Source organism: Dermacentor albipictus, chromosome 7 (genome assembly GCF_038994185.2).
Source record: "Dermacentor albipictus isolate Rhodes 1998 colony chromosome 7, USDA_Dalb.pri_finalv2, whole genome shotgun sequence".
Classification (NCBI taxonomy): Eukaryota; Metazoa; Arthropoda; class Arachnida; order Ixodida; family Ixodidae; genus Dermacentor; species Dermacentor albipictus.
The window spans coordinates 11,280,595-11,297,103 of NC_091827.1; the positions used below are offsets into that span (position 1 = coordinate 11,280,595).

The 16,509-nt window shown below is 47.1% G+C and overlaps 1 protein-coding gene across 1 annotated transcript; it reads left to right on the plus strand.

Moving 5' to 3' along the window:
• Positions 1-4,329: 4,329 nt before the first annotated feature.
• On the plus strand, positions 4,330-13,561 carry LOC135904392 (uncharacterized). The gene is made up of 3 exons (XM_065435122.2): positions 4,330-4,809; positions 8,773-9,048; positions 13,156-13,561. Exons 1-3 carry the CDS (start codon positions 4,537-4,539, stop codon positions 13,405-13,407), a joined length of 801 nt encoding a protein of 266 aa, XP_065291194.1. The 5' UTR covers positions 4,330-4,536; the 3' UTR covers positions 13,408-13,561.
• The last annotated feature ends 2,948 nt before the right edge of the window (positions 13,562-16,509 follow it).

A 16,509-nucleotide genomic window follows, 5' to 3' on the forward strand; every position in this document is an offset into this window, starting at 1 on the left:
ATGCGCTCCGAGTTTTCCCCTAACTGTGAAACAGACTGTACATCGTCCTTCGAATAAAACGTCCACGCGCGCACACGTAAGCATACACCGCGCGCGGTAGGAAACATGCCCAAACACGTGCCGTGCAAGAAGCACTCAAGGCAGTGCGAACGAGAGATGGGAGATGCGTACCACCCGCTGGTTGACCCTCTGTCAAGATGCGGGCTGCAGCTTGACAGAGGCCGGAAATCAGACAGAAAACCGGGCACCATGGCACACACGGTGCCAAATTTTGATGTACATGCCTAACCTGAATAAAACGTGGCATTAAATAAACAACCACAGTTACCGAAACCATAAATAAGTTTGCGGCGGTAAATTATTTCTAAATGTGGTTTTTGTTCACACGGTAGAAAAAGTTCGATTATTCTGGACCAACAAATTAAGCTTTAGAAGAGGGAACTGCTGGGATAGTTGGTTATCCGAGATAATAAACGAGTTTTGCGCCAATACCACACGCACGTGAAAGGAGACAACATGGGCGCCCATGTTGTGTCCTTTCTTGTGCGTGTGGTTTTGGCGCAAAATTCGTTTATTATGTTGAACAAATTATGGCTTAGAAACTCTCAAATCTCCGTGCTAAATATGTTTGGATTGTCACACCTCGATATCTCTCACAGTTCGCTGAAAAAAACACCACGAAACACAACACAAACTGGATGCGTGGTGCTACAGGGGCAGTGTTCTCGGGCGATGACTCTCAGGGATTTCGAAGATTTCGCGAGATTCGCAACTGGACATTTTGAAGTATACGGTCGACGGTGCACTTGGTATTAGAAGTGTGAACATAGCGAACTTGGCACAGCGCCAAAACCGCTGTCGGCATAAATTCGGACGCGTCTGGTGCTGAATCACTCAAAACTGCACTAAAGTAAAAAAAAAATGTTATAACGACAGTGATTGTGAACCCACAGCTGGGGGCATAGCCGGATGGCTGGTCCAATTGTCGCCCAAGTGGATTTGCCACGGGGCCAGCCGTAGTCTTCGGAAAGTGATGATTTAGCTTCATTATGCATTAAATTCGAATCACGGAGTTAACGAACGAAAACGATGGCCAAGAACGAAAAGTAATCACCATCGCCTGTCACTTCCCGTGCTTGTCAGACGGAGCGTCACAGGCAACAGCTGCGTCACACTAGGGAGGGGATCATAGCGTGTGCCGCCGTCTCGCATGCTTAATTAGATGGCGTGGGCTGAAATTTCAGACGTGCATATCTCGGGACACAAGCGCGTAACTAAATTTGTTCAAAATGGAATAGTCACCAAATGGCACCGCCTCTGAGTTTTCAATATAAACATCCATGCTAACTGCAGTAAATAAAAAGTTTCTTTGTGAATCACCGTAGATATTCTGGCTGAAATTGCTGTGATTGACATATGAATAACAGAATGCTAAAAAAAACCGCTCCTGCATCGAATAGTGGCTGCTCGGTACAGGGACACTAAAGTACTATTTATAAAGAAATTCGGCAGCACCGATATAACGATAATTGTCTACAGTGTAATGCGTTTGGCATCGAATCAGTATAGCTACACAGCGGCAGAACCCAGAACGGCAGCCACCGTCGTTACGAGCTATGCATGAGGCGTGTTCTGCCGCGGTACTCATCTTTCGCGCTTCCTTAATTGAACACTGGGCGCCATCAATCGTTGGCGTGAAAGGCGCTCATGGTGGAGCGCCACGTACCCAGTACAGTTCTGGCGCAGCGTGATGAGGCGTTGAGTTGCTCTCCTCGAAGAAGGCCGTGTGACCTGGGCTCGATTTTGCTCAGCATTGCAAAAAAATTAAAGGATCTTTTGCGTCATTGTAGAGTGGCACGCACCTATTGGCACCTACCCAGTGACCAAGCTGGCATCAAACAGGTTCACTGGACACCAGCACAGAATGATTGGCACATACCTAGTGCGCCAAGTCGATGTCAAAGAGCTTCACTGAAGAGTAGTGGATGCCCACTTCCGCTTCTACAGGTACCCATGTCAGCGGGAAACAGGTTCGTTCAAGAGCGGCACACGTGTATACATTGCTACATACTCACTGACACAAGTTGGTCAGATGGTTGGCTAAGAACCCTGCTCACTCGTACAGCAGCCCGATAAGCTATACCCGCTTGACCGCGGACGGCCCAGTGACGCAAGTAGGCCGGAAAGTGGCTAGATACAAACGTAGATAGTTCCCGGAACGTGCGCAATAATAACTCCAACATATCGCCCATACTTTGCGCTCGGCGTGAGATGATTCTAGGGGATTGCTCATTTTATAATTTATTTCTTGCTGCCACGACCGAGAGCTAGTAGCACGGGCAAATTAGGATCGAAGTGGGCAACATGGACACTGCCACGTCGTTACGCATCGCGGTAACCGACGGGAGCCGTCCCAGTGCTTTCCGGAGCACCGTAAATTCGGCGCAGGCGCATTGGTGACAGTTGGTATAACGGTAACGGTAAGACGGTGACGATATGCCAAACCTCTCTAATGGTTGTGGAGGCGTGTTCTCGAAGGAACACAGTAGAGATAATTTTGGAACAAAATGCACCAACAGCGAGTTCAATACACCTGTCTACAACGCGGTGCAGTCAGTCAAAGCAGCTTCCAAAGCATAAGGCAACGGGCAGTGTAAGAGGAGACAAGGCATCTAGTAAAAGTAGCAGTGGATGGTCACATGCTGCGGGTTTCGTAGCATGTGCTATCGCTAGTGGCACTAGCGCAGCTGGAGCACGCGCTGCGCGGGGTTCTACAGGAAAATGTCGTTACCTCCGAACTTGTACAATCACCTCAGAAAGATGCCGTACCATTAAATTTGGCAGATTCTATCAATCCGTTATCTCTTAATATACATTTGCATCAAATGGACGTCGAAAATTTTATGAAAAAACACTGTGAGACCTTGTTAACCGTATCTTATTCGCATTCTTAAGCCAAGTCTTCTCTTCTATATGCTGCCCTTTTTAAAGGAATTCTCGTTATCACAGTCGTGCTAGTACATTAACAAATACTTGAGTTGCCTTCTAGGTTTTCGAAACATGATTTTATATGGGCTACACATGACGACTTTAACAACGCTATCCACTACATAGACCATTCCTCCACACAACTCCCCTGACCCGCTACTGCGCCTATCCACCATAATGGAGGAGGAATCCCCTGTTAATTGAGGAGTAACCTTTCTATTATTTCCTATATACCCATTCACAAATTTTGTTACATTTGTTATAATCCTTTTTTCTTCTTGTTATATTGAACTACGCGGTTACTGGCCAATTCTGCAGGGTGGGTATGTATCACTAACATCTAGGGTTTGACGTGCTTCCTTTGGTCACTAACATCTAGGGGCTCTACATATACTTACTGCAATGTCACAGCCGACCCTGGGCACTCCACCTTAGTGAGTACATGCCAAATTTCCCATGAAATACCAAGAGCAAATGTCACGGCAACTGTTTGGCACAAATGAAGTAGCTTCCAATTTTTCCACAAATGATTGAGGACCTTAACGGAGAGAGAGTGCAAGAGCTGGGTTGAAGAGTAATATGCAGAAAACAAAGATGATGACCAATAGCCTGGCAAGGGAACAAGAGTTCATGATCGCCAGTCAGCCTCCAGTGTCTGCGAAGGAATACGCATACCTAAGCCAATTACTCACAAGGGACCCCGATCATGAGAAGGAAACTTACAGAAGAATAAGAATGGTTAGGAGGGCGTACGGCAGACATTATGAGATCCTGACTGGAAGCTTACCATTAGGATTGAAAAGGAGGGTGTACAATCAGTGCATTTTACTAGTGCTGACATTGGGGCAGAGACTTGGAGACTGACAGTGAAGCTTGGGAACAAGTTAAGGACCGCGCAAAGAGTGATGGAACGAAGAACGATAGGCGTGGCGTTAAGGAGACAGGAAGAGAGCGGGGTCGACCAGAGAGTAAACGGGGATAGCCGACATTCTAATTGATATTAAGAGAAAGAAATGGAGCTGGGCAGGTCATGTAATGCGTGGGTTAGATAACCGGTGGACCATTAGGGTGACAGAATGGCTACCAACAGGAGGGCTGCAGTCCAGGACGGCAGAAGACTAGGTGCAGCGATGAAATGAAGAAATTGGCAGGCGCAAGCTGGAATCGGTTGGCGCAGCACAGGGGTTATAGGACATCGGAGGAAGAGGCCTTCCACCTTGCAGTGGACTTAAAATAGGCTGCTGCTGCTGTTGATGATGATGATGAATTGCGAACAACTGAATCAACTGCGTCAGGAAGCAGCAAGAGTAGCAGCAGCATCGCCACCGATCTGCCTTGTCATCGCCTACAGTTTCACTGCGATGATGGTTACACCCTTCTGACGAAGAAGCCACAGAAGTGGCCCGCCTGTACGCGGGCGGCCTAGCCTCCGAGCTTGGCGTAGCAGCTCCGTTGGGAAACGGAGCCGGTAGGTACCGCCGATCTCTTCCAGGAGGCAGCGGAGCCAGCCAGCCCCGGAGTCCGCAAGGGAGCCGGGACGCACAGGTCATGGCCACGTCAGACCACCGGCAGACGTTGGCTCAGCCGCGGGCTGACGAAGATTGGGTCTTCCTGCATCACGACGGCGACGGGCAGCGAGATGGCGACGCCAAAAGGAATGAGGAAAGCCTCAGGGGTGCGGCTGAGCGGCCAAAAAGCGCACAGGCTACAGAAACAGGCATGGAGTTGCACCCCTCGGCGTGGACCGAGGATAGCATCCGCAGCCTCTATTTTGATTTCGCGGGTCTGCGCGGCTTCCTCGACCGCTTCCCTCTGTTGCCGGTGAGTTGGCCTTACAGTTGACACATGCGCGGACCGCCAGTGCCAGGTGGAAATCTTGGTAGCTGTTTCAGCTCTAGATAGAGTGCATGTAGGAGAAGGGCACAAAGCCGGCAACCCTGTGCGCCAGTCAGGTGACGTTGGCTTTGAGCCGCCATTCGGAGGGATAGACATGGCGAGGTTCCGCAGTAGCCGGTCACCTGCTCCACCACGTGTTTGTAAGTGGCTAACTGTTTCTCATGCGTCCATCCACTGCATTCGATACGCTTACCTAATATGGGATTATACGGTCTAGGTAGTTGAATAAACGACGTTGAGGGGGCGCTTTAGTTGGGAGCGCACCTTGTGTCTCGATGACTTGCGTCTCTGGCTCGTTGATGATAGAACCCAAAAGTAACGCAAGTTAGGACACTTACTGCTTCGTGTAGCTATGCAAATACTGTACGGGCGCCCTTCTGGACGTCTTTGTATGTAGAGCCTTCAAATTAAGCGGAGGAAGTACTGCACTGCCAAAAAGCTGCAGCAGCAGGCAAACTGAAAGAGAGATTATTCTTGCGCCAACGCAAGTGTTAGAGAATGAGATGTGAACTGTATTCGTGTTGAATGCTCTCTTTACAATGACAAAGACGACATAGTGAAGCGAGTGCACGGTCTCGTAGCGAGCGCTTGCGCATGCGCGTCAGTGCGCGATGTTTCTATTTCAAGAGACACTAACGAAAAACTTTAAGTCAAGCTTAACTGATTGACTATATTGCAGAGAGCAGACCTTTAGTAGGCGAAAAATTTGGGACGCGATTTGACACTATACAGGGACATTTTGGTAATATAAACATGTCGTCGTAACGCTTCGTTCTAATTATGTCACCAGCACTCAACCACTGAGAACAGTGGAAGGCTACAGCGCTGGAACCGATGGAGACAAAGGAGGCACACAAAGTACACAGACACAGCGCTGTGTCAGTCTACTTTGTGTGCTTCCTTTGCCACCGTCGGTTGCCGTGCTGTAGCCTTACGCTATGTTCAGCCAACAAGCCCAACTAGTTAGCTCTGCTCACTGACAATAAAGAGATAACAGCATTGCATCATAAAAAGGAAGAAAATGCTACTTGCCGACTCCCTAGTCGATTCTTAGAAGAAAAAAAAAACTTATTGACGTTACCCTTGAGGACTGCCCGGGTGTTCAAGAGGTTTTGTTTCGCCCAAGAAGACGACGGAGACCTCGAGACGCTAAATCCTTGAAAGAAGCAAATAAAGTTTCTATAGTGCTGCGCTAGTATTCGTGTCTCACGAAGCTTATATACAGAAATACAGCTTCCATGTGATGTAAGAAAATACAGCTTCCATGTGAAGTCTTGGCGCACCGCGGTCTCGGCTCTTTTTTTGGCCGCGCTCTTGCGATTTACGACAAGGAAAAAAAGAAAGAAATAATGAAAGGCAGTAGCCATGGATCTCAGAGGTTGTTTTACAGACCAACGGCAGTAAAGATTGCGCATGACGTTTGCAGTGTCACACTGCCAGCGCTCGCTCATGGTGCGCGATTTGAATTGAGTTGCGGAGATGCCGTTGCTTGAGTAAGCGATTTTACTTGGAACTAACCCCCGTATTCAGAAACGCATCTTGACTTGAAGCCCATGCTTGACTTGATTTTAATGACGCCTGTCGCGAACGCACCGTAAGAAACGCAATGAGCATCTTTGGCGCATTCGCAACAGGCGTCATTTATATCAAGTCAAGCATGGGCTTCAAGTCAAGATGCGTTTCTGAATACGGCGGTAAGTCTTTCCTTGGCAAGAGAGCAGCGCAGTCAGCTTTCTGGAGAAGAATTTTAGCGGTCCACCTTGACCTAATCTTTTGCCTTTAGTGTTTCTTGTACTGCAATGGGTATTTGGCGCTGCGTTTCTTTCTTTCTTTCTTTCTTTCTTTCTTTCTTTCTTTCTTTCTTTCTTTCTTTCTTTCTTTCTTTCTTTCTTTCTTTCTTTCTTTCTTTCTTTCTTTCTTTCTTTCTTTCTTTCTTTCTTTCTTTCTTTCTTTCTTTCTTTCTTTCTTTAATATTGAACGATGCCACTTTTTTTTTCAAACTGCCTGTGGAAGATAACATGACTTTCTGCCTTTTTCGGTGGAAAACACGACGAGGTAGACATTACTTTCACGACAAAGTGGAAATTTCATCCACTTATTTATATATCGCTTTGAAACTTTTTAAATTAGTAATTTGTTTAAACTTGGAAACTGAAGGCGAGAACCGTCGGTGACCATATCTGCTTAGCAAGATATCCGGAGACTAGCATCATTTCCGAGATGTTCATCCCCAAAATGTGATAAATTACTTATTGGCGTTGCAGTAGTATTGCGGATTGTTAGAGATAAGCTATTAAGGAACTGCTGACACGAACGCGATAGTATATTTCGTACCACAGTATCGAGACAGATACGACAAAAGTGTTAGTGTTATCGCTAAGCAGACAGTGCGTTTCAATTTTGCGATTTCTGCACGAAACATAAAGTGAGTGATTAAAAAGTAATTTGCTAATCTTTCTAACTTAATCTTCCTCTACATTGTGATTTGTCGCGCGAGTAATGTCCGCATATTCAGACAATTATTTGAACAGGTTAGGTGCGGTTTTAGCAGTCGATTTAGAAAAGAAACGTTATATCCAAGAAATGCACAAAACAAGCCACGCTCGAAGAGAGTCGGAAGAAAATCTGAAAGAGAGTCTGTCGAATGTTGTCACGAATTTTGCAGTGAAGGAACTTCATCTAATCAGATTTCATGCGCGACGCGAGAAGAATTGCACACAATATCGAATACATGCCAGCACTAGCGATTACTCTTGAACGTACGAAGAACCCGCCGTGGTTGCTTTGTGGCTATGGTGTTGGGCTGCTAAGCACGAGGTCACAGGATCGAATCCCGGCCACGGCGGCCGTATTTCGATGGGGGCGAAAACACCCGCGTACTCAGATTTAGGTGCACGTTAAAGAACCTCAGGAGGTCGAAATTTCCGGAGCCCCCCACTACGGTGCGCCTCATAATCAGAAAGTGGTTTTGGCACGTAAAACCCCATGATCTTTTTTTTTTTTATGTACGAAGAGTGATGTATAAGCAGTTGAGGCGTTTGACCTGCAAATCAAATTTCGGCGATTGACTAGGCTCGTCCTATCGCGGCGCTTCGAGGGCCACTTTCTTGTTTGTGCGCAAGTTGACGTAATAAATCACTCGGTTCTCGACTCGCGGTTTTGGGACCGCGTGGTTCCTTACTACGACGTGACAATATGCCGACTCTCTCTGCGCACACACCGGGAACGAAATGAATGAATTAATCCTGGGATATTATGTGCTGAAACCACGGTTTGATTGGGAGGCACGCCCTATTGAGGGACTCGGCATTGATTTTCACCACCAGGGGATCTTTAGCGTGCCCCCAATGCACGGGACACGGGCGTTCTTTTGCATTTTCGCTCGCCTCGGTATGGTGCTGCCGGGGCCTGCGTTTGATTTCGCGACCTTGTGCTTAGCAGCGCAGCACCATAGCCGCTAAGCCACCACGGCGGGTCAGCCCGGGAACAATAAAGTATAAGTATAGTAGAGTATACAGTCAACTAACATACGTGTTGGTCGTAATTACAATCACCCGCCTTGATTGAAACGGAAATGCAGTAGTGTCACATGATTCAAAATAAGTATTAAAGTGACGATCGTGAGATCATCACTGACAACGTAGACGTTCCCGTGCGTAAAGACCATCCGATATCCTTCGGACTGTGCGATGGAGAAGACGCTTCCTGGCCTATCGAAACCTGTTGGAAGCGTGTGTTCGCCAAGCTGTACATAGGATGCACTGGATGGTCCCTACCTTCACGTGTGACGCGCTTAGGAGCGCCGTTAGGTGATGCAGCGGCTCTGTGATCGAGCTGTGGATGCAAAGTGGACTTACTTCTGATTAATGGCTGGCGTCCTGCACGCAGGCCTTGCACGCGTTCCCAGGGGTCTGCGAGCCGTCGCTGGTTGACGAAAACCCCGCTCGACTGCTGTGGGCTGGCCTCAAGCGCCTGACGCGGATATTCCTGAGGGCTGCCGTCTTTTCCTGTGCGGCGCGCTTTCTCTTCTGGTCGGCGGCGAAGGCGAGCGTAGTCAAGCGACCGGAGATGCTGCAACTGCTGCTAGTGCTGGCGGTGATGAATCTGGGGGCACCACTGGCGCAAATCGCAACTTGGTATTCCGAGCTCACTGCAAACATGTCGGTGAGCCTTTCTTTCATGCCTGCCATATTTGGGGAGGGGGGGGGGGGGGCATGATTACGGTCAGGTCTAACGCACACGGACGGAATCTATGCGAACGGAGGCGGTTAATTAATTGCCGTAAGTTTTCCAATTTCATTCCTGCCTCTTTGGTGTAAAGGAAACCGCTGCGCACACCTGGGCTCTCGCGTAGCCGTGCTACATGATGTGACACACGCTGCGGTCAGCTTAAAGCGCAAGATGCCTTTGGCACGATCGAAATACACGCGTGATTTTGGCCTCGTGGTTAGAACACCGGGTAGCTTTGCTTGGGGGCCGAGGTTCAATCTGGCATTTTCACGCAATGACACACGTCACACCACTGACTGCGACGGCACTTCTAAAGACGGCAGAATTCATTGGTTGTCCCTACAAGAAGCGAAGGCTTCAGCAATGCTTGCAACCATTTATCGTTGCATTGATATTGCGACATTCTAACAATTGTATTGACAATTGACAAATACAATTGTATTTTTCATTCTTTTCCGACCTTGCCTAGCGCAGAGTGGCCGATCCATGCGGTGTCCTAAACATTGGCGAGGGGTGAGAAAGAAAAAAAAATTCTCAATTTGGTCCGAAAACGAAGCATTGATTTCGATAGCAATTGGCTAGACAGCCATATCGAGTAGTATGTTTATCGGCCGTATAAACTGAGAGTAAAAATTCGCTAACTAAATGACAAGCATGGTGTGGTGTACGCACATGTAAACATGAATACATCTCACTCGATCACATCAGGCACTCGCTGTCGAGAAAGACCTTTAAGTGAGGTTGTGAAGGGTTTGGTAAACTGCAGCGCACTAACTGTCAATCAACAGAGGACACCAAAACCGCGCTTCACTGGGGGGCGGGGGGGGGGGGGGCTCAGTGTTGGAATGAGGAGAGATAGAAAGAGAGGCGCAGCAGCTGAGAGCGAATGACCCTCAGTTCTGCCTCTCGCTTAAAGGGACACTAAAGGGAAACAATAAATCAGTTTAGACTAATAAAGCATTGTTTGAGAAACCTGCAGCCAGTCATTTCACGAAAATAGTTTGAATATTAGATGAGAAAATGAAGGTCCAAGTATCAGTATTTGAATTTCGCGCCGAAATGCCAGCGCCGGCACGTCAGCGTGACGTCAGGGATTCCAAAGTTTGTTTTCGCATTTGGGCCGCGTTGGCTGAATAAAGGTTCCCGAAACTTGGCATGTTTAATATTTGGTTCCTTTAGAACACAATGTAGTCAATCTGTACCGCTAGATATAATTAGTAGGCCCTAGAAGATGCCATCAAAATCCAAGACGTCACAGCTCCCAGGTGCGGGAACTCAAGTAGGCGTCGCCACCCGCATTTCGTTCTTGCGCTTTTTCTGGCTTACCAAACGTCTTATCGTTGTAAGAGTGGTGTTCTTGGTGTTGTAGAACGGTGATTTACTGATGCAGAAGAAATCACTTTTCACTTTAGTGTCCCTTTAAAGTCTAAGTTGGCGCGCAGGAACACAGCACAGACGTGACTATCAGCCATCGCGGGCAAACCTCCTTGATGTCGGGTCATCCACCCTTTGGACTCAGTGTAGAAGATTAACCCTCCATCCGCTCAGTCGCGCCATGTGCAGCTGCGGCCAGAGTAAAGAAGAGACGCAACCTGCACCCCCCCCCCCCCCCCCTCGCTCAGCCCCTCCCTCCACGCTTTGCCTCAGAGCTACAGCAATATACGGAACATCACGCTGACGTCGACGGCGGAGATTCGCCCGAAGTGTCCGTATAGTCGCTACTGCACTGAAAAGAAAAAGAAATGAAACTGATGGATAGATTAACCTGCTCCTGGCCGGAAATTCTAGAGGGCTTTTCCTGGCAAATTTTTGTAACGCGTGTCCTTTTTTATGTGCTTGTTTGCTTTTCGATGCGAACATCACGTTATGCCAGATAGTATCAGCAAGATAACCACCTCTAACGCCACTCCTCCTTCATAGGTTTCCTTCTTGCACACTGCCTCGATTCCTGTCTAACTTAGCATAGGGACGACCATCGCAACGATGCTTTCTCTAGAATTATCTTACGTTTACCCACAGTGTTTCTTTTGAAAATTAAGCAAGTACTCGACAGTGAAGCATAACTAACGAAAATGCGCAATCTGTCACACGGAAAAGGCACCATTGCTGTGGAGACATTATTCCTGTAGCAGATAACACGGAGTTCAAGTTCGTCAAGTAATGCTTCAAAACGGAGAAATTTCAAGTGTACAATCTCTAGGTGTTATTCCAGTTACCATTATAACATAAACTGCTACAGATTCTTCTCACAATCTTTACAGCCCTTCACCCGCAAGCGCGGGCAGCGCTTTCGGCATATGAAATGTAATCGCAAGATAGCAGACCTTTGCGAAACTTTCGAGAACATATACGGGAACACGGCCGTCGCCTAGCTCGAGGCAACCAACCCCTGCCCAGCGAACGGACCCTGCCAGCGGCTAAAGAGACTCGCTGTCCCACTGTGCTGCAAAGCGCAGTGAACATATGAAAATTGATTTGTAACCTATGAAATGTTAAACTCTGTTGGGGGGCGAGGGAGGGCGTAACTTAAAGAGCAACTGCAACTAAATTTCTGAGCGCCCAAAAAAATTCTAATTTAAGACAGTGCACATATGAAGGACCCTATTCGTGCAAAGTCGGACGCTGAAACATAATAATAATATTTGGGGTTTTACGTGCCAAAACCACTTTCTGATTATGAGGCACGCCGTAGTGGAGGACTCCGGAAATTTTGACCACCTGGGGTTCTTTAACGTGCACCTAAATCTAAGCACACGGGTGTTTTCGCATTTCGCCCCCATCGAAATGCGGCCGCCGTGGCCGGGATTCGATCCCGCGACCTCGTGCTCAGCAGCCCAACACCATAGCCACTGAGCAACCACGGCGGGTGGACGCTGAAACACGAGCAGTAGCTTCACTAAATGCTGGCAAGAATGGCTCTCTTGGATATCGAAACTGAACAAACCGCCTTCATAACTGCTTTCCGGAAGTCACGCATCTCCTATATCAGCGCACGGCTCATTGGCATGACGTCAGAGATAAGGCCGCGACCGCGCAGCTGCCAGTGTCGCGCAAGGCAGCATGCTCATGCCATGGCGCGAACCACTAGGTGCGGGCGTCGTCTGGTTTGGTCCTGTCTAGAGCCAACGAGAAAACTACGAACCTACGCTCGGTGCACAATCTCCATATCAAGGGCTTCTCCATACGTTTCCAATGGGTGCCCTCGCACATGGGTATCATAGGCAACGAGATGGCGGACAGCCTCGCCCATAGAGCGCTGTCCGGGAATCCATTGAGAAGAATGCCTCAAGAGGACAACATACTCTTCAGAGAAGCGGTGTTGTGCCACTTTAGTTCTTTGTGGAGCTCACCTCACAAGCCATGTGTGATCAAGGGTCTCAAAAGAAACCAAGCCACCATACTGCTCCGCATTCGCACGGGCTCTGCTCGTACCCTTGCGTGGATGTATAAGACTGGCCTGGCGTTATCACCATTATGTTCAACGTGTGGTGTGTGCGGTGACATACAACATTACCTAATGTGCTGTATTGTGTATAACGCAGAAAGGAGGGTGTTATTCGGGTCCCTCAAGAAGACAGGAGTTCCTCACAGTTCTCTTCAGGACATTGTTTTCCCGCGCGGGAACCGGTTGTGTAGGAAGGAGGTCTCTCGCCTTCTTTTAAATTACCTACAGGACACGGATTTGGCCTCCACATGGTGAACTGAGGAGTGACCATTTGTAATTCTGAGGTCTGTGTCTGATTATGAGATTTATTTATTATAGGTGTCGCTACGGTGGAGCAATTGCCGGCAGCAACTGCAAGGCTAATCCCACCAGTAGCCTGCAACAACTCAACTCAACTCAACTCAGCTACGCAACTACCAGCGCTGCTAATTTGAAAAGATTGCTTTAGTGGTTCATGCTACTCATTTACAACAAACATTGTCAAAGTGAGATTTCGTTGCAGTTGCCAGTTGCAGTCCGTTTGTACTTATCCCGGTGCTGGTTTCTTTCACTTCACTCAAACGCGCCACTCTTCGTACTCGCGGCCTTTCTCGCAGGAAATGGTCTCTCATGCCTGCCGGCAGCAGCGTAAGATCATGCGCTACGCGGCGTTCACGAACATAGTGCCGGTGCTCACGTACATGGCCACACTCGTGCTGGTAATGCCGATAGACAGAATATGCACCGACGTCGAGGCCACGTGGCGCATACTCTTGCTCCGCTTCCGAGAAGTGTACGCCACGGAGTTTGACGGAATCGGCGAGATCGTACGAGAATACCTCGCGGAAGGATATCCACCGGCTGGCTAGGAGCGGACGGCGAGCGACAGCACGTGCAGAGCGCTGCTGCAGCGGATCGTGCAAATCCTGCCTCGGACGGGCCGTGACCGGACAGTGCCTGGTGCGCGTTAACAAAAAGTAAAAATTAAAATTCCTGAAGAACGCATGTGCGACGACTGTACAAGTGTGCAAATTGAATTCTTTTGAAACGAAGAGTTGGTTGCGCACTGAGTGAATGTTTGTTATTCCATGCGCGATTTATACGCTTTGTACACTTTACACTCAATGTATCCTAATTAGTTGGTGTACATATGTTTATTCGTTCATTCAATACCCACAGCGCCCATTCAGGAATTACTGGTGGGGGGGGGGGGGGGGGCTGGTTGCAGAAGTTTGTGTAAATGAAAAACTTAAATTATTATACGCTAACACAAAAGCACACAGCCACGTCAGACACAGGCACGTTGCAGATGTCAAATCTCACGTGTAAAAAAAGATACAAAATGCACCATGATAAAAAAGATTCATTATGAAAAGGCAAAGAACAAAGCGAAGAACAAATAGCAACAAAGCGCGGCAGTGAAGGTACAGTACAACAGGGTGAAAAAGAAACACTAAAAGAAAAGAATATAATTTGCAACTGGGATTCTGTATATGTCATGGTTATTATTAGACATACACGCGATATTTATCAAGCCTTTCAGTCGTGAAGAGATCCGATCGTTTTTAATGGAGAAAAGAACTTGTTAGATCAAGAAGTTCCTACAACTGAGGAAGGAAGTCAGTTCCATTGACTGATGGTTCTCGGGAAAAAATAATTGCTAAAGGCCGATGTATTACATTTGTATTCTCTGATCTTGTGTTCATCATCTTTGCGTTCTTATGTGTAGTGAGGCTAGTTCGTGTAAACATCACGGGGAAATTGAGCATGAGCATTGCATACGCTGTGTAAAAGCTTCAGTCGAAATGACGCTCTTCGGTGCTGCAGAGATTCCTATTTAGTATCACCTTAGATTTCGTTGAAGTAAGCTGCCTTTCATACATTGGTATATCAAGTACATATCTTGCCGCCACGCACTAAACTCTTTCTAGTCTTTCTTTGTTAGTTACTGTTAAAAGGTTCACACAAGGCAGGCGTATTCCAGCGCAAATCTCATGTTTGATTTATATAGTAACTACCGGGTTTGTTGATGAAACGAACGTGCATATCGTAGTAAAAATACCAAGGTCCGACAAGCTTTGCCTACGGTATTTATTTATTCAAAAAACCTTACAGGCCCTACGGCAAGGCATAAAGTATGGGGGGCACATTAAACAGTAAAGGTATAAAAAGTACCTATTTCCAACAGGAACAGTGCTATAAAAAGATTACCGTGTCACACGATATTGAAGGCACAAGGATACAAAGCAGCATCTGAAGGCACACGAACACTTGTTACTGTTAACAGAGCAAAAGAAATACGGTTTATGAAAGTGATAAACATGGCAAAAATGCGCGATAAGATACACTAGATTGGGCACTCGTGAACGGTATTAAATGGGAAAAGCGTGAGTAACTGAGAGTGGACCGTGTTGGGATTAGATATGGAGGCTATGTTTTCAGGGAGGCCATACCACAGACGAATGGCACGAGGTAGTGCAGATGAATTAAATGCATTTGTTAAACGCAGGCATCAAATAAAATTCAGGCATATTCCACATGCCGATTCCATGATAAAGAGGGTTAGAAGTAAACGTCTAGGTATTTATATTCACATGCAATTTTTACCTGGAGAACCTCGTGCACATCGTTATCTTAAGATACAGTTTCATTTTCCATCGCTCACGCCTCGTGTGTGTGGCATAAAAATAGTTTTGATTTATGAAGCAGCGACTTTCAGAGGCAATTTCACGGTAAATTATGCAGTCATCTGCAAATAGCCTAATATGGAACTGCACGTTTCCATTAATGTCATTGACATAAAGTAGGAAAAGAAATGGTCCCCGAACTGATCCCTGAGGTGCCCCTGACGTAACATCAGTTATCGCAGATTGTTCGCCGTTTACGACTACAGATTGTCGCCTCTCGCGTAAATATTCGGTGATTAATGCAATAACTTGGGTATTAGTATTAAAACTGGTTAACTTAAAGCTGGCCCAGTAGCGACCCGCTACTGGGCCTATCCGCCATAATGGAGGAGCAATCCTCTGGTAATTGAGGAACAACCTTTCTATTATTTCTCATATACCTATTCACAAATTTTGTTAGCATTTGATATAATCCTTTTTTCTTATTGTTATATTGAACTACGCGGTTATTGGCCAATCCTGCAGGGTGAGTATGTATCACTAACATCTAGGCGAGGGGGGGGGGGGTGCTCTACATCTACTTACTGTAATGTCACAGCCGACCCTGGTCAATCCCCCTTCGTGAGTACATGCCGAATTTCCCATGAAATAACAAGAACAAATGTCACGGCAACTGTTTCGCATAAACTAAATTAGTTCCAATTTTTCTATAAATGATTGAGGACCCTAACAGAGAGGGTGCAAGAACTGGGTTGAAGATTAATATGCAGAAAACAAAGAGAAGAAGATGATCGCCAGTCAGCCTCTAGTGTTTGCGAAGGAATACGCTTACCTAAGTCAACTACTCACAGGCGACCCTGATCATGTGAAGGAAATTAACAGAAAAATAAAAATGGTTCGGAGGACATACATCAGACATTATGAGATCCTGACTGGAAGCTTACCATTATCATTGAAAAGGAAGGTGTACAATCAGCGAATTTTACCAGTGCTGACATATGGGACAGAGACTTGGAGACTGACAAAGAAGCTTGAGAAGAAGTTAAGGACCTCGCAGAGCGATGGAACGAAGAGTGATAGGCGTAACGTTAAGAGACAGGAAGAGAACGGTGTGTATCTGAGAGCAAACGGGGATAGCCGACATTCTAATTGACATTAAGAGAAAGAAATGGAGCTGGGCAGGTCATGTAATGCGTAGGTTAGATAACCGGTTGACCATTAGGGTGACAGAATGGCTGCCAAGAGAAAGGAAACGCAGTCCAGGACGGCTAAATACAAGGCGGAGCGATAAAATTAAGAAATTCGCAGGCACAAGTTGGAATCGGTTGGCGCAGCACAGGGGTT